At 37.3% G+C, this 24223-nt stretch overlaps 1 protein-coding gene across 1 annotated transcript in view; it reads left to right on the top strand.

Moving 5' to 3' along the window:
• cfap54 (cilia and flagella associated protein 54) overlaps positions 1-24223 on the top strand; it is a 28727-nt gene that overhangs the window by 1192 nt on the left and 3312 nt on the right. The window contains exons 3-60 of the mRNA XM_060889225.1: positions 1262-1405; positions 1518-1686; positions 1780-1838; positions 1924-2067; positions 2555-2668; positions 3083-3184; positions 3401-3593; positions 3684-3782; positions 3869-3981; positions 4074-4200; positions 4707-4798; positions 4924-5061; positions 6256-6406; positions 6514-6578; positions 6702-6830; positions 7100-7247; positions 7344-7433; positions 7546-7667; positions 7749-7931; positions 8119-8211; positions 8437-8622; positions 8693-8838; positions 8937-9084; positions 9199-9354; positions 9918-10040; positions 10228-10329; positions 11197-11323; positions 11589-11687; positions 11764-11890; positions 11970-12066; positions 12169-12224; positions 12304-12489; positions 13517-13665; positions 13928-14112; positions 14198-14407; positions 14520-14698; positions 15534-15669; positions 15758-15866; positions 16044-16199; positions 16728-16928; positions 17016-17103; positions 17256-17426; positions 17512-17578; positions 18187-18372; positions 18755-18841; positions 19341-19460; positions 19577-19630; positions 19714-19861; positions 19990-20144; positions 20706-20857; positions 20942-21077; positions 21408-21564; positions 22544-22704; positions 22820-22966; positions 23045-23171; positions 23441-23605; positions 23823-23931; positions 24081-24195. Of these exons, the coding sequence (XP_060745208.1) occupies positions 1262-1405; positions 1518-1686; positions 1780-1838; positions 1924-2067; positions 2555-2668; positions 3083-3184; positions 3401-3593; positions 3684-3782; positions 3869-3981; positions 4074-4200; positions 4707-4798; positions 4924-5061; positions 6256-6406; positions 6514-6578; positions 6702-6830; positions 7100-7247; positions 7344-7433; positions 7546-7667; positions 7749-7931; positions 8119-8211; positions 8437-8622; positions 8693-8838; positions 8937-9084; positions 9199-9354; positions 9918-10040; positions 10228-10329; positions 11197-11323; positions 11589-11687; positions 11764-11890; positions 11970-12066; positions 12169-12224; positions 12304-12489; positions 13517-13665; positions 13928-14112; positions 14198-14407; positions 14520-14698; positions 15534-15669; positions 15758-15866; positions 16044-16199; positions 16728-16928; positions 17016-17103; positions 17256-17426; positions 17512-17578; positions 18187-18372; positions 18755-18841; positions 19341-19460; positions 19577-19630; positions 19714-19861; positions 19990-20144; positions 20706-20857; positions 20942-21077; positions 21408-21564; positions 22544-22704; positions 22820-22966; positions 23045-23171; positions 23441-23605; positions 23823-23931; positions 24081-24195 (7698 nt within the window). The remainder of the gene's footprint in view (positions 1-1261; positions 1406-1517; positions 1687-1779; positions 1839-1923; positions 2068-2554; positions 2669-3082; positions 3185-3400; positions 3594-3683; positions 3783-3868; positions 3982-4073; positions 4201-4706; positions 4799-4923; positions 5062-6255; positions 6407-6513; positions 6579-6701; positions 6831-7099; positions 7248-7343; positions 7434-7545; positions 7668-7748; positions 7932-8118; positions 8212-8436; positions 8623-8692; positions 8839-8936; positions 9085-9198; positions 9355-9917; positions 10041-10227; positions 10330-11196; positions 11324-11588; positions 11688-11763; positions 11891-11969; positions 12067-12168; positions 12225-12303; positions 12490-13516; positions 13666-13927; positions 14113-14197; positions 14408-14519; positions 14699-15533; positions 15670-15757; positions 15867-16043; positions 16200-16727; positions 16929-17015; positions 17104-17255; positions 17427-17511; positions 17579-18186; positions 18373-18754; positions 18842-19340; positions 19461-19576; positions 19631-19713; positions 19862-19989; positions 20145-20705; positions 20858-20941; positions 21078-21407; positions 21565-22543; positions 22705-22819; positions 22967-23044; positions 23172-23440; positions 23606-23822; positions 23932-24080; positions 24196-24223) is intronic.

The following is a 24223-nucleotide window of genomic DNA, read 5'->3' as shown; positions in this document are numbered from 1 at the left end:
GAGTTGGTCTTACCTTTAACGCAGGTGTCCTTTAACAAAGGATCCTCTTCAAGTTATTCTACCTAATCTATTGTTTGAATCTTTAGATGAAGGAGTCAGACTTAGACCTTCTTGTCTTTTCAGGGTCCTCACAAAGGGAGGCCTTGTTTTAATTAAAAACAATGTAATACAGATAGATGTGTGTAATATATGTAAAGTAAAAGAAAAAGAAAATTACAAATAAAATCTCCTTCAAATAATTAAACAGTATTAGAATAAATAAAAGTAATTAAAATGCAAAGATACTAACAAACCAAGAAACACTCTCCAAGTGTAAGCTTGCGTTTGTTCTCTGATGCACCCACTATCAGCAATAACTGAGTATAACACACTGAGCTTGCCTCTAGGTGAATGCACACCCAAATGGCATTTCATGGGTCTTATACACAGGTTGCAAATTCTATATATAGTTATTGTTGCAGTTAACTTCCTGCAGCCTCAAAGATGTGGTTACATTAAACACATCATCTTCAGTTTTTTTCACCAGGATTTTCAGTACAAGCAAATGTCACATGAGTAAAATGAGTAAATGCCACAGTGTAAACATCAGAGTGGGCTTTTAAGATTTCATTGTGAGAAACATAATCATCTACGTTTACAGTTCAAATAAGTAATATTAATCTAATCAATTCTATTATAGGAAAATACATGAATATAAGAAAAAGGAAAGCAATTCAGAGTTCTCCTGAATAAAACTTAACACATTATAATCTTCCTTTCTTTTGGACTCTTCTTTCAGCTGTCTAGGTACAGCGTCTAATTCATCGTTGTCTTCTTTTAGTCACTTATATTTAAGCCTTTCAACTCTTTAACCAACTCTTCAACCTTTTGTATTTTCACATTGATTTTCGTTTGTCTATTCGCCTTACATCTCTCCTTTCTTTTCCTATTTTTCCTTGTCTTTGCACTATCTATTTCTGTCTGCCTTCTGACAGATAAGTTAACAATTGGTTGAGGTGTATCTTTGTATTTAATTGGGTTTGTTGGCTGAGAACCAGTATGGGCTTTGGTTAATGACTATATGTATAAAGAAGATTTGCCTAGTAAAATGGCCAATTATACTATTATTTTTAGTATTATTAATGTATACCTAACTAGAAGGCTTGTATTGTTGGTATACATAATAAAGTGACCACTGAGTAAATACATGAGCAATTATGTGCAAGTAGGTGTGAAATATAAATATAAAGGTCACTTAAAGTGTTGTAATTGTTGTATGTAGTTTTACAGATTGGCTCTGTGGCAAGGATACACACGCTACTTACACCGGTTCTCCCCTGCTAGCTTGGACAACATCAAAGATCTGGAGCAGTTCAAGCAGGCCTTCTTCTCAAAAGGCTTTTATACTGCAGAAGCAAAGCTTACGGTTAGGCATTTTTAACCTAGCCATGAGTTGCAAAAGCTAGTTTATAGATTCTACTGGACCAAAGAGATGTCATTTGTTAAGTATTTTAACTGGTTACTTGTGTGTTTGTTAGCTCCGTGCTTTGTATGGGGAATGCTTGTGTGCTTATTACTTGGAACGTGAGAGGTGCAGGCAGCGAGATTGCATTGGGATGCAGAAACTGCTCAACATTCTTGCATTTTTGCGCATCATGATGCAGGCCATCCTGCCCCATGAGAGCCTGAGCTGGTTGTTGTACAATGGTACGTAATGCTGCAGCTCTTCCCACTGAAGCAAAGTGATGTTAAACATTTCCTTAAGTAATGTGGTGGTAAGAATTTAATTTCTGTTTCTAGGTTCTTTGTACATTTACAAAATCTGTAGGTTCCTGATGTCCATAAGTCACTCTGCACAGGTAAGCATGCATGCTTTCAGTCATAGCACTGAAATGTCCTGCAGCATTGTGGATTCTTAACAGTTCATGTTTTTCTACCTCTCAGGCTCTGGAGTATTTACTGTGGGCATGTGTGTGTCTGGAGACATCCATCCCACTGCTAACTCCTAGTTTCCTGTCCTGGAGAGCAACACTTTACTGTAGTGTTTGTGAATGTTACTATACTGGCCAGGCTGCTGTGCAAGCAGAGGTCAGTTTCTCACTTCATTGATCAAATCTGTAAGCCTAAAATATTAAGTATCCTGATGTGCTATTGTCTCCTCTTAGATTTTTATTCCCTTAACTATGTATACCTCCATTTCATAACAACATAGCTTTCCTATTCACTGTAGTTTTACTGTACTTACTGAATATTATTTAGAATAAAATGTACATTTTAATCATGCTCCTTCACATCAGTTCAACCCTGTAAATTGATAAATTGAACGTTTACTCCTGTGAATAAATTTATTAGTAAAATAATATATTTATAAATAAAATAATTGTAAATATATATATATATATATATATATATATATATATATATATATATATATATATATATATATAATGTCCTTAATGTTTCATTCTATTTGCCTTGGTGCAATTTAACATTTTTTTAAATGAGGTGTTATCATATTTTGTAAATGCATGCTTTAGTACATTTAATCTTCTACATTGTGTCTTTTCTTGGACAGATGTTTGCTAGACGAGCTCTTGTTAAAATAGATGAGCTAGGGAAGCTGGAAAAGTTGAGTGGATTCCCATCCTCACCAGAGACAATGCGAGCCTTTAAAGAAGCCACCATCAAGGTATGGATGTAATTCATATTTGAAAAGTATTTCTCTTTAAACAGGATCAGCTATTTTTCAGGATCGGAACCCTTTTTTCTTAGAAGCTGTCAATAATCTGTTCTCTACATTGGTCTAGTCTCTGTAATTAAAAGCAAAAAAAAAAAAAAAAAAAAAAAAAAACCAGCCATCATCCAGCCTGGGAAAAAAGGCATTTGCTTGTCAGTTTTGTAAGGTCTCAGTTCTGTGAACCAATATTTATGACTTTGCATGGTTTTTGGGAAATCTGATGGAAGGAACTATATACGTTTGGATTAGTTCCCACAGGATTGCTGACAATACCTTTAAGATATAAAATTTGATTCTTAAAGGTACCTGGTTAATGGTGAGTGTGATTTTGTCCATGCTTTGCAATGCTGCTGTGTTGGGTTACAGGTTGCTGTCATGGTGTTTAAACGCTCAGTGTATGAATCTCGGAGGAAACCTAAAGGATATTTCAGGTTAAAACAGAAGAGCAATCTCAGGGATGGTCATAACGTGAGTGTCTTTTCCTGCCACCCTCTAGCATATATAGCAATGACTTTATGTAAACTATATATATTACATTCTTACAGATGCATATTTTTATGTAGAAGATACTATCTTATAGCATTGTTCTGAGCATGCTTAAACTTATAGATTTTACAAACTGCTGACAAAACTGTTTTTCTTCTACTTCCCATTACTATGTTAATTACTCTTACTTCACTTCAGAATCCATGGCCACGTACAACAACCGAGCGCATCCTGATGGAGCTGTTTGACGGAAATGCTGCTCAGTTCCTGGCAGTGTTGGAGGCTCTGTGGGACAGTTCCCGCAGACCTCTGCAGACTGGCTTCCCAGATGATCCTGATATACAGGAGGTGGCAATCGAGCTCATGTCAGCTGGCATCAGCATACTGTCTGGTATCCATGCTGCCTTATTTAATCCCCCATGTATAAAAATGAACCATGGTTTGATGTAGCTTGTAGTTTTAACATTCTTTTGTGGTTTAGGAAATGGTGGCTCCTTCATTCGAGCTGGAAGTGATAGCCTGCCGTTGTCTTTGAATGCCCTCACTCCTACTTACACCCTTATGGAGATGGCAATAGCTGGTGAATCTTAAACTTCTTAAATTTTAAATGATTTATGTTTTGTGGCTATTGTGCTTATCTTGTGGTTACTATGACTTTTACCACAGGGAAAAATCAAATTTCAGTGGACGCTGCAGTGAAGTTTGTGAAGTTGCTGTTTAGATATGAGCAGTGGGATGTGTTCTGCAGCCTTTCAAACAACCTTGTGACCGTACTGTCTGTAAGTCAGCTGGTCAAATCATAAAAAAAAAAAATTGTGTTTAAAAATGAATCCCCTGACATTCAGATGTGTATTATTTACGTTTTTGGTAGAGCTTGGAGGGCCGTCTCTTCCGGAAGGCTGAATTGGAGCTTACTCTGTTGGAGGCTGTGGAGCATCTCATTTCCTCGCAGAGGGTCTCGCTGGGGACCAAAGACGTCATGGCTGAGATTCAAACTGGTAGCAAAAACTATTGAAATTGTTGAAACCTTCTGTATAAAGATGACTAATTAACATTTATAGTATTACTCTCCAGAGTCAACACTTTTTTTACATATGCTAGGTATTCTGACAAAATTATCAGGATGGAGTATTTTGTTTCTTGTTGTTTCTAAAGAAAGAAAGGGATGACTGTTTATACTCTAGCTTCTATACTGTATGGCCAAAAGTTGGACATTTTACCAGCATACCCATTCCTTTCCTTCTTCCTTCATATATGAATGTTATGGTCAGGTGTCCATCTGTTGAGTTTTATTCCTTAGGTATTACACATAAATTAAAAATATACTATGATCATATGGGTGTTCATAAAAAATATTTGCACACTGTAAGGTGTCTCTGGGTGCAAAAAAAGTTTACCAAGTTTAAATAGGTTTGCACCAATTTCATATTTCAATTTCATCAATTTAATTTTCATACATTCTGACATACTCTCTTGTCTTTTTGTTTTTATTTTTCAACTACAGATAAAGACCAATCTTCAGTGCCAATTAGCATGACAGATGAGCTACTAAATCTGGTCCAGACTCTGCATGTATGCGTGTGTGAAGCAGCCCAGGTCAGCACACAGATATACACAGCAGATATACATTTCTTTGTAAATTGTTTTGTAATTTGTTATTCCAGTGGTGAAAGACTGCTGATTGTGCTCTTGTATACTGTACTGCATGTATCTGTGTGCAGGACATCAGACCGGATGAGGATCTGGTGCTGGATATTTTATTGTATCTCTGGGCGAAATGTAAGCTTGTGTTTCAGAGAGCTCAGGCCAGACACAATGACCCTGTAGGCTACATAGCCAAAATGGCCTTTCCAGACAAGGTAGTTATATGCCAGATTGTGGTATTTTGATTTAATAATTATATATAGTTTAAATACACTTTCTCACCATTTAGTCATAGTTGCCTAGTCAGAATGTTTAGTCTTATTTGGCTTTACAGTTCACAGATATAACTGGAACGGAAAAGAATTTCACTGCAGGACTGAAACAGTCTAACTTTTCATTCACTTCTCAGAAATATGTTTTCTGAGAAATGCAAAGAAAGTAAATTAACTACAGTAGGAATCAGGGAAATAACCATTGACACTATTTGGCAAATTAACTACAGTAGGAATCAGGGAAATAACCATTGACACTATTTGGCAAATTAACTACAGTAGGAATCAGGGAAATAACCATTGACACTATTTGGCACTAAACTTTACATATTCTTTACTCACTTTAGAATGTCATGAATGTTGTTTACTGATCTAGCTGATGATTCAAATCCATTTGGGTAAGCGAAGTTGGGTGGAACTAAATTTGAAATGATTCACATGGGAATGACTCATAGTCAAGGTTTTGCGGCTTAAGCATGCTGAAGCAAACTGGACTAAGGGGGTTAACACACCAGCATTCAATTAGTACACACTGGATGCTGCATATGTAAAAAAAGCATTATTGTAAAAATAAAGTAAAATAGAAAACAATAAAGTACTAGGCCCTGCTTAACAATAAGAGACAGATCTTTGGAATTCTAAAATAGCTCATTTAAATTTTCACTGACAGATTTTTAATGACAGATTTTCATTTAATTTAACTTACCAGAAAATAACACTATTCTGCACATTTATATTGTTACAAAATCAACCTAAATATATGTGAAAACAGCAAAGCACTATGCACATTAACAAATGCAGTAACACAACAGAATTGCATTAGACAGGCTTCCGTTCTATTTAGCCTAATGTGTACCTCTCCCATACACTAGACTCCTTGTATATTATTCTGATCAATACTGATAAGTCACACTCTGTAAATACCAGATGCACATTATATGCTTTGAGATAATTGTAAATACAAAAAACTGATATATATTTAACAGAAGACCTTTTTGTCTTATCTTCTTATAAAAAGCACCTCTTCAGAAATAAAGGTCGCTTCCGGTGTTCAGCCTAACCTCAAAGGGAACTTGTTTGCAAGCAGCACATCTCTAGTGTTATTAATGAATGCAATTAATTGTGACTATTATGCAGTGGGTCCAGACTCTGTTCCTTCTGTGTGAGGTGGCCTATATGTGCCAGCTGGCTGATATAGACCCAGTGGCAGTGGCTGAGATGACATTAAGACTAGCCTCAGTGCTGGAGGGCAGTGCAGACTCGCCTTCACTGACCATCTCAACAAAATGTATGTAATTACACACTGTTTTGCTGACTTCATTGACACATTTGAGGATTAGTACAAAATTCCCACTTGCTTTGTGCAATCACATTATTTTGCTTTTGTCTATGTAGACACAACTAACGGCAGCAGTTTGAGTTCCACCCCTGTGGATAAACCTACAGCCACACCTAGTATTGTATGTTCATCCAAGCCACATTGTTGTCTTAATTAAATGTAAAATAATGAATTAATTGTAATGATACTGTGTAATAAGATTGAGCATGACTTAAATACAATTAGTACCTCTACATGCCTCCAGAACTCACAAGTAGAACATCTTGAGATGGTGTGGACTGTGCTACAGAAAGGCCTGGAGTGTGTATCAAGAGGCAGGACTGTATGTCTCCCTTGTGGTGTTTCTGCCATCTCTGACACTGCATACCTACAGGTAATACTGTAGCTTGCAATCCAATAAAGCTAGCATCTCCAATTAGTCTACATGGAAATGAGAACAGAAAGAATAACTGTCACATGTACCCAGTAATGCAGTATTAATTTAATATTTCTGTAGAAATAATAAATTGTTCAAGATGGTGTTTTGACAAAAGAATCATTAGTCAGCAAGAAGCAGACTGAAATACATACAATTAAATACAACTGGTTTTGTAAAAATGATGTGTGGATACCAAGCACTAAACGGCATCTAATGTTTCTCAGATGTTTAGTGAACATTTGAGATCGTCTAGGGATGGACAGATTGAGAGAACTAGCAGTTCATTCACAAGATCTCTCTTAATGGATATGCATTTGGAACTGTTGGCTTTTCAGCACAGGATATCTCTCAAACTCCTAGATATCTACCCAGGTATGTGACACTCCACCACCCACTCCACCCTTCATGAAAAGAAAAAAAACAATAATAATGCTTATGTGATAAATTTAACCAATATTATCAACTCAGATGATGAGAATCCTGAGGGGAGAAAGAGGCCACTTATGCAGAGTACACAAGGACAGTGTACTGCTGTACTTTCAAAGAGGGCCAGAACAGGTAAACACATCTATTTATCTTTTCCAAATAAAAAAAAGACATCCAATAAGTATTTTGTGTACACAGAATACAGCCTAAACAGTGCTGCATTGTCCTTGTTTATTTGTAACAGAATGTGCAATGCAAGCAAAGATTAAGAAGAATAAAATCTCCAGAGTTTTGTTTCTGGTGCAGAAGGCCTTACTTTCCTACAAGAAAGATGCTACTAACAGAGGAACCAAACAGCTGCTTGAGGTCAGTATTTAAAACGTCCATTTAAAATCTAAACAAGCACAAAACAATGTAACTGTTGTCTTGTGCTGTTTTTATATACAGGAGGCTTTGGCATTACTGGAGAAAGCAGGAGTTGAGGAGAAGCGGCTGCTTAGTGATGCTACCTCTGCAGAGATGGGATTAGGAGTGGGAGAAGGGTGTAGACCTCCTCCACCTCCTGTGCTGGTATCACGTAGCAACCAAGCTTTAACTTTCACACCAGCACCATATGTGCAGGAGGAGCAGGTGAACTCAAATTCTTATTCTGGGATTTTTTTCTTTTGTTTCATTTTTTGTCTGATATCTTCAGTCCAGTGTCTTGCCACAGATTGTGGCCTGGGCTTTGACTTGACTTGGCTTTGACTTTTTTTCGTTTTAATACATTTGAGCAAAAGTTATTTTGGTCTCAATTATTTATTTTGGTTTGGGTCAGGTTTGCTGGTACCGAATTTATGGTAAAGAAGTTGGAGGTGTCAACCTGAAAGTGAGGATTGGAGACTGCCACCTGACTGGCACTGGTGAAATGGTAAATATCAAAAATTCAAAACCTAGTGAACCAGTGAAAAAAATGTAAAAATAAAATAATCAAGAAATTTAAATATAACAAAATGCTGATGCAGTGTGAAAGTGACTGTAGTATTGTTCCATGCTGTTTGGATTGTACTTACTTTAGCTGTCTTCTGAGTCATTTATGTACACTATGTCAGAATGTACTTGTGATTTAAAGCAGTAAATTTATTGATCCAATTAGATTCCGTCTAGAGGAGAACGCTTGTTTTGCATAAGCGGCCTGGAGTCCAACCAGAAGTATATTTTTGCTTTGGCAGCCTACGATTCTCAGGGCAACCTGATCGGAGGTAGTATTGGAGATACCACCCGGCCAGTGCTAGCCTACCTCCCCCTGCCTCTGCTGACAGCCTGGGCACATCTGGCTCAGGTACGTCATATAAATGTAAAATGTAAGACACAAGGCTTACACCAGTAATATTCCAATTTCTCTGGTTCAGGTGGCGTACCAAACAGGACAGTATGCACTAGCCAAGAAAGCCTGCAGTGACATTTGGAGCCACTTTACTCTTCCATCGGCTGCAGATTCTGGAGCCTGTCAGAAACCAGTGGATGAGAATGCTCCTGAGAGGCTTGCCCAGACAAAGTTAGACAACTATATCAGTGGAGATTATCTACCTGATGTTCTTCTGAATACACCCTCAGAAACCTTATGTCTTATTTGTTTTATATTTATCCCTCAAGATTGTGTGCAGAGACATTGCAGCTCTCCTCTCCTATACTACAGCAGCTTTTCCTCACCTCAATCTTTATGCAAACTGATATCAACATCCAGGAGAGAGCACTATACTGTGATTCCGTCAGTGAAGGAAGCCCTTTGATCTGGGAACAGGTTAGAGCCTCAGCAATTGTAAATCAAATGTGTTGACTGAATGCAAATCTAAATATTTTGTGACAAATAAAATGCAAATACTCTTTAAGGCCGTTCTCATAATCTTTGCTACAGGAGGATAGACTTGCAGAGTGTGAGAAGATGCTTGTGGCCATAGATCTGTCTCTTCATCTCAATGACAGCAGTGCTGCATTACAGGCAGTAGTGAGCTGCTATGGCCTCCTGGCACCTCTTATCTTCTATCAGATCCCATCAGACCCTGTGATCCAGGTGTGTTGATCAAGGTGTTTATACCAATAAGCTGTTGAAAGCTTGTATCTGATTGGTCAGAAGATATTTATTAATTTTCTATAGCTTATTTAAAATGTTAGTGTTTCAATAGTAATGATGTACTGTACATGGCAGAAGCTCCACATATGAATTAAAAAGCATGCATAATTGTTTTGCTGACATTTTCTGTAAGGCTTTTTTATTTAGAATTTTTGGAAGGTTCTCTAGAAAAAAACACTTTGTAACAGTCAACAATACAGCTGATTGAGCATTTTTAGCTGAAAAGAGGAATAAATGATTTGCAGTATGCTGTTATTGGATATTTTCCTGTAACCCACTCCACTTTGTGTTTTATTTCTTAATGTCATTTGTTGCTCTATCTGTTCTAAAGCATATTACAGCTATACAAATAGCTTTTACTGTAGAAATAATGTGTCATTTGTGGCTGTTAAATATATATATAAAATCTACAACATAAATGTCATGTTTGTACAGTCTTTTCATTTTATGTATTCAATTATGGAACTATGAACCGTATTAACTATTCTTTGTGCTTATTAAAGGTGCTGTTGAAGTGTCTGATGGTGCTGCAGGAGATTCCAGGCGCACTTAAGCAAAAAAGGCCTGTAGTTACTACCGAATCACTGTATCATATGGTGGCCTGCATTACACATTATGTAGCCAAGGTAATTCAGATTAACAATTTTATCAAATGAATTGATTTATGTCAAACTAATCCGAAATACACTGGGACATTTTTGCATGCAGATAATCATTCTACTCTACTCTAGTTCAATGGTTTAGCAAATCCAGTAACCAGAGACTGCATTGCTAAGACAAAGTACAAAGTTCTGTGTGTTTTTATATGTTTAGGGTTTGCAAGCTTCAAAAGAGGAATGCATGGCATCTTCAGTGATGGAACAAGGCAAGCAGCTCTTAATGGAGATGAGTGAGAGTCTACCACAGAATGACAGTGTGAGTGCTCTTAATAAAACTCATATAAACTTTCCAACATTATGTCCAGGGTTCCAGTGATGGTCTCCAGATTCATGGCCACCCAGGGCACATTAAGCATTTACGGAATGAAATAATGAATGAATAAACGAGCGAACAAACAAAAAAAATTAATGAACAAAAGAACAAACGAATGGCAATTATTATGGATAGAAAATTGTTACAGTTATATAGTTGCAGTTTGTTTGAGCTCCTTTGATAACATAATCACTTTTTGTGCTTGTCTGATTTTAGAAATGAGACAAACTTAATTATTTATACAGTACAAGGTAAATAGAAAAATAGCATTTTTTTCTTCTTATTATTATTATCATCATATTACTTTAAATAGCAGAAACATTCTGTATGGATTCATATCTACAGATTCTTTCAATATACCTATATATTGCAGTGAAAAGTGCTTCTACAAATAAAGTTTGTACTGTCACACATACAGTCAGTCTTTTATGCACACATTACAGCTTAATAAGTAGCTATGGTTAGTTACAGCACATGATATGCCTCCCTGGAGCAGTTAAGGCTTAACGGCCTTGTTCAAAGACGGTGTTAGATTGGCAGTGATGGGATTGAAGCTCACTACTTTCTTATCATTAACCTAGAACCTTAACCACTGAGCCGCCACTGTCCTAGCCCCATGCTTGAGCATCATTTGTTCATGTTGGTGCCAATTTTGAACAGGTACAAAAAGGAACCATACAGCAGTCCTGTTTGTGGTCATTAAGCTGTTTTTAATAAATATAAACTATTAATTTACATAGCTAGCATTATAAGCACACAATAATAAGCTTTAAAAATTCATAATTATTGTGGATGTGTTTTATATTTCAGGTTCAGAAACCCCAAAAGAAGACAGTGGCTGAACAGGAGGATGAACCTAGTGAGGAGCTGAAGGCTTTGACATGTATTGCTTTGAAGCTGCAAGAAAAAACCAGAGCACTGAACAGGAAGAGAGAAGGTAGAAAGCCCTGAGAATATGGTCATTCTTAACTAATAGGATTAGGCTAGAAGCACTAAAAAGGGAGAATAATTAACACTGAGGTGGTAACAGTAACTCAGTGTTGAGCTACATCACACCACCCTATCACTGATTATTTTCTATAATAGCATGTCCTGAAGTTACTTACTTGTAATGCAGTAGGTGTTTTAGACAGAATTATCCTTTGGATTTGAGATCTCTATGTTAAAAATCAGATTTCTAGTGTCAGAAACATCTCTTTCAGCAGCAGACAGTATTGATCATGACCTCAGTGGAGAAGAGGATCCCAAAATTCTGTACAACGTGATTGGTTCCAACTCCCTAAAGAATGCCTTCAAAAATGGTAAGCTGGTCACAATAATACAGCCATGAAAACATAAAAACGGTTATTGTAATGTATATACTGTATTTCCAAATAGTAATGAAGTTTAAACAGACGTCTGGCTTCATGGAGTTTGCGGCAGTTCTTCTGGAGAAAGCTATGCAGGAGGATCAGCTGGAACTGCTAATCCAGTGGGGCCAAGAAATCTTCAAGTGGATTAAGAGGTCTGTATGTGTGTGTTTATGTATGTGCACATTGGCAATTGTCTGGTTGCATGGCTGAAATGTGTCTTTTTTTTACTAGCCGAGATGAAAGTTTGATGTTGCCAAAGAAGCCTTATGAGAAATTGGGGAAAGATCAGAAGAAGTTAATGATATCCATCATCCAGTTCTGTAATAAAGTAAATGAAGAAAACAAACCCACTTACACATACACATGTTCATTGATGCCCCTTTCACTTCAAGAACCCTTTAAACTGCTACTTTCTATGTCTTTTTTCCAGAAAAACAGAGTTTATAAAAAGAAGAAAGCAGTATCCAGCTCAGAAGATTATGAGAAGTAAGCTCTAATAGTTAATCCTGTGTTCTTTTCATTTGATGTTGTGTATTGTATATTGATGCATTGTATGGTGTGGTAGAGTGTTTAAGGCAGTGGAGATAATGATGAAACATTTGGGTTCCGTGAGAAGCCACCAACAGCAGAGGATGATGATGCAGATGCACTTGGATGAGTTGCCATGGCGATGCCGTGCCAACCTTACCCTGGCTCAAGCACACTTTGGTCTGCTAAGAAAGTACCTACAACTAAACCCTCTCCAGCACTGGTATGCCCATTTTATCACTTAAAACATTTTTACATTTGCATTTACCTACATTTGTAACCTACAGAAGCTCTTAAGTTAAGCAACATGTGCGGAGACTCCCTTAAGAGAAGATAATCGGTGTGAGATACCTCAATTTTATGTACAGATTATTCTGTCAAGTTTAAATAACTTATTTATTTCTTACTTATTATTATATTTTTTAGGAAGTACATTTATTTCATATTAATGACTTAAAAGAATGCAATCCAAAAGAAATCCTTAATTCAAGCACTCAGTCAAATAGTCATTTTTCATCTGCAGCTTAATGAATGTTGCTTTTTGTGGAGTTGTTGGGGTTTCAAATATAAATTGTCTATGCACTGACAAGTGTTGATAATTTTCAATGATTTGCCTCAGTCTTATAAAATTAGAAGGAATTTTTATAATACATTTACTAAGCTGCTAAAAAATAGGCTCAATAATTAAAATTAACTTTCCTTTACAACCATCATAATCATAAGTATTTCTTTTTAATTTAAAATAGTGTTTAAGCCCAAAAACATCATAAAAATGTATTTGCAGCCCTATATTTTCTTAAAAAAATTCAAAATGTCATTATCTATACTTTGTATATGTTTCTTTATATTTCCACGTAATATAATGATGGGGAAGATGGTTCATAATGATGGGGGAAGATGGTTCATAGTCTACCAGAGATGTGAATATAAAAGTACATAGAAGTTACAAATACTATTAAGTACAAATAGTCAAGAACATATAGATTTAAAAGTGGGAAACAGCCAAAATATTTGCCAAAGATTATATGTACAGGATGTAGCATACTGCAACAGCATTGTAAGGACAATGAATTATAAGAAATAAGAAGACAGAATATGTTTTGTCTAACATGTCCCAGAACCTGACATTATTAATGGATTGATATATATATATATATATATATATATATATATATATATATATATATATATATATATATATATAAAGTTATATATAGTGAGCGCTTTCTGTTTTTGATTAAAATCTTCAGTTACAGCAAGTTGTCTCTGCGCTGCTTCTCCTTGGCAAATTTGGGAACACTAGTGAAATGGAAAAATATTTCTCAACAAACCGAGCCTCCTGAGTTGAGCCCTTCAGTCCTCAAACCCACCATTTACAAAGCCAAGGATATCAGTCAGGGTGAGTATCCTTGATAAGGAATGGTGATGGACAATTTTGTCAGGATTGGTTTATGATGGATTACATCAAATAAAGAAAACTAAGTTTAAAACATTTTACTTTTTTAAAACATCTAAGATCTTCATCAGGTTTGGACCTGCTTTCACTCATTTAAGATATATTTCTGAAATACAGTTTATTTTTCTGTAATATTGAAATTCTTGAACTGTCCATGTATTGTTGCCATGGCTAATATGTAATAATGTGCCGGATATCTTGTTAGGAGTAGCAATCAACAGTGAATCGGGGTCTGGGGAAAGTGAAGTGGAGAGTGAGATTTACAATCCATGCTTTGAACTGTTCAGTGAATCAGAAAGCAGTGAAACAACTGAAAGTTCTATGCAATGCCTTATGTTCAAGCAACTGGACATAGTCTCCAAGGCCTCACTACACCTCAGGAGAGCTATGGTACTCCCTAGTCCACACTTAATCTAAAAGCATTCATTCTTAACTAGGATGTTAGAGATATGATTGTGCTTAAATATTTGTGTAGGTTTTAGCCTATCGTGGAAGACTTTGGACATCTTTACAGTGGGTGTGTGAAATCCTGTGGGACCAGTTCAGCACCATTGCATTTCTGGTGGAGTGTAGCCAGAGCTCTGAAAATCCCAGCACACTAACACTGGCTCACTTATACACAGTGTTCACACCCCTGCTGGCTCTCGCCTCAGAGATGCTCATGGACATGATGGAAAAATTAGAGGTCAGTAGACAGTTTCAGACAGTGTACACTCATCCACCATGAGTGTCACACTTTATACAATTAGTCATAACCTATTATGTTTAGTGTTTGATGCTGAGGGCTCTCTTTGTAGCAATGGAAGGTGTATGATGAGGAAGGAGAAGAGCTGGAGACCAGGCCTCTGAATAATGGAGTACTGATAGATTTGAAGTGGATGAAGAGTTTGGTGTTGCACACACTGGAACTCCTCTTCTACCAGAACAAATGGGAAACTCTTGCTCATCTTGCCTTGTTATACAACTTTTATTCAAGGTGAGTCGTCTCACTGAGAAACTCAGAGAAAGGAAGTAACTGGAAGAAAAGAGACAATGAGAGGATGTTTTCAGGCCAATTATACTACTACAATGCTGAGCATTTGTATCTGGGCAAAAATGGGCCTGATATTCTGGATTGCTTACTGTTGTAAACTTATTTTTCAAGGATTTACATATTTTTGTTGTGAATATGACGCATACATGATGAAATAATCATGATTACATGATGCTATAATTTGATGACAAGTCAATAAACATTGTAGCACAATAGACATATGTTTGTTCTATTGTTAGGAGATTGCAAGTCAAATCCTAATGGTGTTGCAGCCATTGATGGCTGGGAGCCTAGAGAGCAAAATTGCCCATTCTCTCCTATCAGTGACCTATCAGTTACTGTGGGCATCTGTGAGCTTATGTACTGTATGGCTTTCCCTGGAGTTTGTTACACTGCTCTGTGATGAACAGCAGCTTGAACAAATGCTGAGGTTGGCATTATGTACTGTGTAATATGGGAGAGTTAGCTGATGGGTAAGAATTGGCAAATGAGCACACAGGGATGAAAATGATGGAAATTGAATAATAAACGATGATGTCCTATCAAGTTGTTAAATACCAGGTTATATAATTCTTATTGGTTGGTTGGGAATCGGTTACTGACTGCACACAAGCTCCTAATCCACTGCTAAATAATTTTTATGCTTACAAATTGTACAAAATACTTTGAGGTAGCTATTTTGCAACATATAAAATTGTTATAATTCAGCAGTAAATGAAAATAAAAAAAAATGAAAAAAAGAAATCTTAAAAATGGAAACTAATGGTCTGTTTTACAGGGAACACTACACCCATGTCATAACCCCAGTACTGGTATATGCCCAGAGAAGACTGCTGGAAAGAATAAGCTACTTTGGAGGCCCTTCAGTCCCTCAGCCACACTTCACCTACACAGAGATGGTCACTGGAAAAAAGGTGAATAAAATGCTGCAGGCAATTGTGAAAGATAACATTTATTCTCGGCGCACTAGAATAATCCTGTGTAATTGACATCTATCCACAGGTGACCTGTAGGAACTATGCAGTCAAGCAACTGCTCTTATGTTCTAGTGTAGAGAGTTGTCTTGAGAGTACTTCAAATAGTACTGCCTCAGAACCTCTGGAGTTGGCAGGTAAAAGCTGACATGGTTCAGAGCTGTCTTACTCTTCATATACCTCTTATACTGTATGGCACTGTATACACTTTAGCTGCATTCAGATCTTATTTTCTGGGCAAATGCAGGTTATTCAGAATATATGAGATCAGTTTTTACACTAGTAAAAATTCCTTGGTTTTTCCATCTCTGCAGAAAGAAGACGAGCCATGTGCGTAGTCTCTGTACCACTGGACATTGATGACACATTGCACTGCTTCAGAGAGTCCCAGGCCAAGAGATGTCACACACTTCGTGCCTTCGAACACAGCCGCACACTGTTTATGCTTCTGCTAGCTAACTCACAGCACCGTGAGTCCTTCTCATAGTTCTGCACACAAGTGTATAATGAATAAGTTTAATTTAATTTTATTCATATAGCATTTTAACATTAGAAATGAGCACCAAGCAGCTTTGTAGAAATCTGGGTGTAGGTTTAGATCCCTGCTGATAAAAAAAAAAGAGCGACAATGGCAAAGAACAGAAGAGGAACAACAACTTTCAGAGGAATTAGACTCACAAGGTGGTTGGTGCCTAAAAGGAGAATTAGAAATCATTGCTGAATATGGTGTAGAAGAGTAAAGGAGAATAGTTTTAAGTATGTTGAAAGTTTGTTCAGTATGAGAACAGAGCGCACAAGGCAGTCGTTAACTTATCTTGATGAGATCATCCATAAATCAAGGGAGACTTGGGGATAAACTGTTATTCATGGCTTGCCTTCCTATTTACACCAACTGACCCCAAGATTTTGTTGAAACTATGTATACCTTATTAGTTGAGTGATGTTTAATGTTACATATTTATTGTGTGAGTAATTTCCTATTTTAAATAACTCTCTAGCAATAGAGGTGCCATTCTGTAAGGAGCCCTGTCATGGCTCACAGGACAAAGTGGAGTTTAACATAGCAGTCAGCACTGCTCCATCTATCGGTCCTCCAGATCTGTCCTATGAAGACTACAACTCTGTGGATTCTGTGTACAGCTCACCTCTATCTCCCTCGTACATCCAGACTGTCCTGTCCTCCTATAACAGCTCTATCAGTAAGAATATATATCTGAAATTTGAAAACATATTAATAAAATACAGTGTTGATCTTGAAGCTAAACTCTTCTTGTTCATTAATGTAGAATACCTTCAGGCAAATAATTATAACTCACTGCAAGTTCAAACTCTGCATGACCTGGGGAACCTATATTTCTACAATGGAAATCCAAAGTATGTACTAACATATTTATAACTATGTTATAGGTAGTTATAAGTTATAATTATGTAGTAGTGTAGCTAGCTATATACCTAATAACATATGAAGTACAGTTAGTGAGAATATTAACAATAATGGCATATATGTTTGTATAATCTGTGCGCAGGGCTGCTCACACACATTGGAGCAAGGCTCTGGACTGTTCCCTGCAGACCACAAATGTTCTAGAATCCTGGGATGGTGATTCTTGGAGCCATAACTCTACTCAACAGCCCATGAGGCATGCTGGGATATGGGGTTGTCTCCAGGGTGCATTGTTGTCTGCTAAGATTGCTCAGTACGTAAAATGACTAGTGAAGTTATTTGTTCTGGCTGTCATTTTATTGAAGATTTGATCACAGTGTTTTTTCTTTTGGCCACAGGTATATCTTTACATCTAATATAAGCCAACGGACAAATTGCTGCCTTCTCTCTGCTAAGCTCTTTAAGGTAAATTGTTTTATTCCTCTTATTCCCCAGCAATTTATCAGGGATTAGATTTTATAATTCTCCATTTATTATACCTTTTCTTTCACACAAACTCCAAAACAGATTAATTACAGCAGCTATAAATGGTTGTTCCCACAATTTTAATTACAGTTAATTAGACAATTAAAGGCATCTTATTTTGAGAAACTGCAAAGCACCTGCCTCCCAAACACAAGAAAATGACAGCTTTCCAAAAATTGGATGTATTTCTCTAAATACCAAACCTCCTTAATCTGTTAATAGTACTTTTAGATTATGCAGCACAAACCTGATTTGTTGCTATTGAAACAAACATGTTAGAATTAGTACATTAATATAAAAGCCTGGGATTTGAATAACAGCCTGGACTGTTGTCAGAATTATAGAAAATGAATCAACTCCTTCTGATTAATCAGATTGAGAAGTGCTGTGGTATAGAAAATATTGATATTCACCTTTTATTTATTCTGTTTTAGAGGACATTCTTCTATCTGAAGAAGAAGGCCTGTAAGAATTGTAGAATGCATGTAAATCAGTGTTTGCTTCTTCTTCCTGTTTGTTTATTTGTGTGTTGCACAATTGTTGCGCAGTGTCTGTTGAGGGCATCCCAGCCTCATCCTGATAATGATCTGGAATACTCGTCCTACACACTGAATATGGAGCTCATACCTGGGGTGAAGGTCTTCTCAGACTCAGACCAAACTCTGATCGGAAACACTGTGGCTAGCCTGGGCTTTGTGTGTGACTGGCTCTACACCACAGGACATCACCTCTCAGTACTGAAGCATCACAATCACATACTAACATTTACAGTCATCCTACACCTGATCAAATATGTTTTTTTTTTAATTTATCTAATCTCTCCACAAGTAGCATACAATACAAGAGCAAAATAATTGTCCTATATTCAAAGATAAATGTGTGCTTTTTTATGCTGTCTTTTGATACTTTGTGGAACTGCTACATGAGACATTTGCTGCAATCAAGAATGCCTTCTATCTTATAAGCAAACGCACTTTCCCTGACCGCAACCATAGCACACATTTTACATGCTCTTTTTGGATCTGGATGTTATTTTGATTAGTTAACACTATTAATAATATTTTGGCATTCCTTAATGTGCCAGTAAGTTCATTTTATGTTTCTGTCTGCTTGCAGGCACTTCCTCTTCTGGTTCTCTACGAATATGTAGCCAGTAAAGTGTGTCGGCACCCACATCTCACTGCAGGATGCAGAATACTGAAGGTGTGTAAGAGTGGATACAGGTGTAGAAACCTGATAGACTGTAGGGGTATGAGGACACTGGAGGTAGGCTTTGGGGAAAAGAAAGGCTGTCTTTCTGGGGTTTTTTCCCCCTACTTTTTAGCCTTTCTCTTGATTAGTAGTAGATTATAGTCAACAATATTGGAATAAATTTAAAGGGGACAGTGAGTAGCTTTGCTACCTTCAATTACCCTGGTTTGATCCTGAACTCTGGTTACTGTCTCTGTGGAGTCCCTATGAATTTTTGTTAGAGTTTGTACACTATGGTTCCTTGCAATGGACTAGCGTCCCATCCAAAGTGCTCTCCCACCTCACATCTGAGCAGGTAGAAGCAGTTACTGATGAATGAATGAATGAATGAATGAATGAATGAATGAATGAATGAATAAAGTAATTAAGTAATTAATTAAAATTATGGGTGCTGCTTGTAATGTAACTGTCAGTTTGGTTATAGGTCATGCTCTCACTTTCTTTTGTACAGGTAAAAATGTTGACTGAGCTGCACCTTTTTGCTGAGGCAGTGAAAGAGATACACCATCTCAGTGATGGAGAGGAAGTCCCCCAGCCTCACAGTAGCTTCACTAAATCAGTGAACATTTCGGTATCATACGTGCAGTAATCACATAGCTTGTGGGAGTAATAACAATGGTGGAACACCACTTTATATCTGTAGGATATATTAAGGATATACTCTTCTCTTGTGTATTGTGTTCACAGACATGGAAGCAGTTCAGTAATTATAAACCTCTCACAGATCCTTGTAATCTTGAGGTAACAAGCTTTTGTTTTCAGATAATGGATGAAGAAACAGTACTTGTCTGTATAGAAACAACATGCTATTGTGTTGTCTGCAGGTTCTGGAGGAGCTTGTGAACAAGAGACTTATTGAAGACATCATGGCTTTGTATGGCACCAAACTAACCTGCCAACTCCATCTGGCCAGACTTCAACTCATCTTGGCCATATGTAGTACAATTCATTACCTACCTGAGCCACTGTCAGGTATTAAATACTGTAACAATGCAAAAGGGACTTGCTTTTAGAGTGAATGCTAGTAGTTTTCCAGTATACTCTAATATACAAAATACAGGTACATTCAAACATATATGTGCATATGCGTTTTGACACAGACATTTTGGAGGAAAAGGTGAGGAGCTCAGGTTTTTCCAGCCTGAGCAAATCCAGCAGTGACCAGTTTCCCAGCAGCCCCAACATGAAGAGTGTAGAACCCAAAGGCCTGCAGCTTCAGCTCCAAAAAGACACACTTACTCCAGGACAAGTCAAGGTCAATGCTTATTATTTTTTAAAATAGTCACAAAATAAGCTTTAAATATAAAATCATAATCATCAAAATTATAGAATCATTTTACATAATTACACCATTACTTCTTATTATATCTTTGGTCCAACCAATATATCATCTGGCTGAAAACATTAGCTGATTAAGCTTTCACAAATATTATTTATTATTTTATAATGATGATGTATCATTTTAAATCATACCAATAAATCATATCTATCTATCTATCTATCTATCTATCTATCTATCTATCTATCTATCTATCTATCTATCTATCTATCTATCTATCTATCTATTTTGTAGCCACTTTGTCAAATTTCTGTTTTTTTGGTCTCTAAGGCTCTTCACTTGTATATACTGTAGCTGTTTTTGCTGTGATATAAATCTATTGGTGTCTCATTCAATTTTGATATAAACTATATAAACTATATATATGCCTATAAACTATATTATACATCAGTCAATGCCAATTGTATGGCTTTTTTAGATGCTAAATTCTATATTTGATTAGTTAAGTTTATTTCTTATGACACTGTATTTCTGCAGACGCTGTTACTGAAAGAGACCTTTAACCAGCTAAACTCTGAGCTGTATGCTCTTCAGCACATCCATACAGACCCTGAGGAGCTGAATCTGGCTGTGGAGATCAGACTGCTGCTGTCCAGTCTCACCCTGCAGCAAGGCAAAGCTGCCTTAAGGTAAAACCCAAGGTTGATTATGCATATGTGCCTGTATATCTGTGTGTGTTTGTATATAACAATCATGTGGTTCTCCTGCTGCAGTGCGGATCAGGCAGCGTCAGCTCTCAGATTACTGCAGGACTCTTCATTGCTCCAGAGTGACAGTATCCAACAACTGGCACCAAGACAGCCATCTTCTGTGCTTAATCAGTCCAGTACTAGAGCTGAGCATGAGAAGGTACTCTGTAATATGTAGAAAATATTTAATAGAAGTGCTAAACTGATGCACTCACATATACTTATTCTGAAACCTGTGTTTCATAAGCATTGTAAAGTTATCTTAAATGGCTGAGAGACTGTTCGGTCTGAAATTGCACAAAATATTAATGATAATTGTTCTTGCAATTTTTAGACCTCTTTATTATAAACCAAATACTTACTAATTTATTACAAGGATGTGTTCCTCAGAACCTGACACTAACCTGACAGTGCTCATATAGCAGTGTTGTCATTTTAAATATTTCAAGGAAAAGTGTAACCCGCTATTTATGTTTTTGTTGTTGTATAGCTGTATGAGCCTGAGGCAGATACAGGACCTCAGCTAGGGGACATGCCTGCTACAGTGGAAGCTTTAGAGCGTATGGGTCGCTCATTATGGCTCCGCTGCACAGTGGCTGTGGTCCAGAGCCTCTCTGCTCACATCCCTGGCACTGTCATCTATGCAGGTCAGCAGGAAATCCCAAAATATTTACCAGTACATTTTGGCCAATACAGTTATTTTGCAGTAATTCTTTTCAAAACTTAAGATTTTATGCCTTGAATAGATTTTTTAAATTAATTCATTTGTTTTAAACAAATTTCCAGTATTTGGTATATGGTTTCATCTGTAGACAGTGTGATAAATGCTGGATGTAGAGGTTTAAGGCAGGTGTTGAAATGGTGCTTGCTCCATCTGTCAAATCCTTAGGTTTGCCTTGTTTTCATTACTGTCAAACATGTGAATAAAGTTTCCCTTTTTAACAACATAAAGAACTCTAAACCTTGAGCTATAGTTGTCTCCCTTAAACAGCCAGACCTCTCCAGACATTTCTTGCTTTTGGAACAATATGAAATTCCCATATCTTCACCAGCTCTGCTACAATACAGTATATATTTATGCTTATAGTTCATTCCAGTACTTTTCTGCATCTGAATCCGAACAGTGGTATGTCACTTGATGATCCCTGGTATGTTAGCTGATATGTACAGAAAACGATAGTTAGCACTATCATTGTTTAGCTGCCCTGTGACATTGCAGGAAGAGCAGTTTAAAGAAATCTGACTGACTTTATGTGCAACTTCATGTCCCCACCCTCCCAAATTCATAACTTACTAGCATCTGGAAGTTGAAAACTACTAAATTGTTAATAAATTAAGATTCAAATAAATGAATGGGTTAAAATCTCTGAAAGGTCTAGTAATAAATCATAATCTTTTTTGCAGAGCAGTATTTAGCATGTGATACCCACATTTTCTTTTCTAACCCATAACAGTAAACTTCCTAGATATGATCTAGCGAATTTTGTCCCAAAACAGTAAGTGCAAACACAACAGAGTCGCTTCACCACACACTGCAGGCTTTTGGTCTAATTTAAAAGATCTGAAAGGAGGCTACAGACAGTGTTTTTTTTGTGTGTGTATGTGTGTATGTGTATGTGTGTGTAGGTGTGGACAGCAGTGTGGAGGCAGACAGGTTGATAAAACAAGGCCTAGCTGATGCTGAGGCCTGGGGAGACCCAGACACACAGGTCCTGCTACTCCTACAGGGGGTCACGTTGAACACACACTGTGGTAGGGCACCAGAGGAGAGCACCGCCATGCTGCAGGCTTGTGACCCATTCACAATATCTTACTGACTAATTAGGCGAAACCCATATGTATAATAATTAAACATTGATCTAGCAGTTAAGTGAAATATTCTGTGTGTCTGTATAAATGTAGGAGGCAGTATGTCTGCTGTCTGGCCGCAGTACCCTTTCTCTGCAGTCTGGTCTGTCCCTTGCTAAGGCCACTCTTCGGCTGAGTGAGCTGAGGGGTTCAGATGGTCAACCGCTTTACTTGCTCAATCAGAAACTCCTGCTGCAGCAGGTCAGTCTTCAATTACTGACCCTTACATAAAGGTCAACAATAGCAACCTCTAAAGTGAGCACATTTCTCCTTTTACAGCTGATGTCACTGGGCGAGTGTTTTGTGAAGACGGCAGAGGGAAGATTGAAGCTGCTCTCCACTCCAGCATGGAAGAACATTTACCACCCACAGCTCCCTCTACTGGCCCGGACAACCATGCGCTTGGGTAAGCTCATCTTCAATATACTCTCTTGAGACCTGAGCTGTTGCATTATTCCTTTTACTTTATTTTTTTTATTTTATAAATAGTAGCAAATACTTTATAAACCTACATCAACTTGAAGAATGTCTATTAATTTAAGTATATATTAATATATACATTTAATAAACATACTTGATAATACTTCATAATTCATACTTTTATAAACTACTTGTGCACATTTATTACATTTATATTCCATCATGGCGAATTACTGGATTTCTTCTGTATCCCAGGCCAGTGTTTGGCCCTGCAGGCAATGGTGAGATCTTCAGAAGAGGATAAACAATACATGAATCTGTGGTTATTGGCTCAGGAGAAGCTCCATTCTGCATTCATCATCTCACAAGCCATGGCTAGCAGAGACCCCCAGCTGGAGGCTGATATCCTACATCTTAAAGGTAAGCACAGTCTGAGCAGAGCTTGCAAAGAGGACTATAATAGACTGTGGGTTTAGGTAAGGAATAAAACAAAGGAACAGCTCTGTATATGACGTTTACAAAGTTTTCGTACTACAGACTTATAGAAACATGGGACGTGCACCATACAAGGCCATGTATAAGTTGATGAATATGCTTTGGCATAAGTCTGTCTTTAATTATGACTATGTTTGTGTAGGACTTGTGGGGAGGAGCCTGATGTCACTGGGCATACTCAGACACCAGCCAGTGGTGGAAACCTTTCTGGAGAGCATCACATTGGCTCATTCTCACACCCACAGTCTGCAGTGAGTAACGTGTGTGTGTGTCACTGAGGCATTCGTTATTATTCAGTACAATTCAGGATGTATTACTGCTATTGATCGGCATTGATAACATAAGCTGCAGTATTATTCAATACATTTTATCTAGTTCTGCATGGGTGTGTTTTTTTCAGGTTGATCCACATGTGCTATATGGAGATGGCTCTAATATACCTGCAGCAGTGGCAGAATACCCCCACTGACCTTGCAGAACCTCCAACACCTTTGGAACCTACTGAATCTGACAAGGTGATGATGATGATGATGATGATGATGA

The sequence above is a fragment of the Tachysurus vachellii genome, chromosome 16, assembly GCF_030014155.1.
Source record: "Tachysurus vachellii isolate PV-2020 chromosome 16, HZAU_Pvac_v1, whole genome shotgun sequence".
Classification (NCBI taxonomy): Eukaryota; Metazoa; Chordata; class Actinopteri; order Siluriformes; family Bagridae; genus Tachysurus; species Tachysurus vachellii.
The sequence above is the reverse complement of the archived record's forward strand: the minus strand, read 5'-3'. Positions and strand labels throughout refer to the sequence as shown.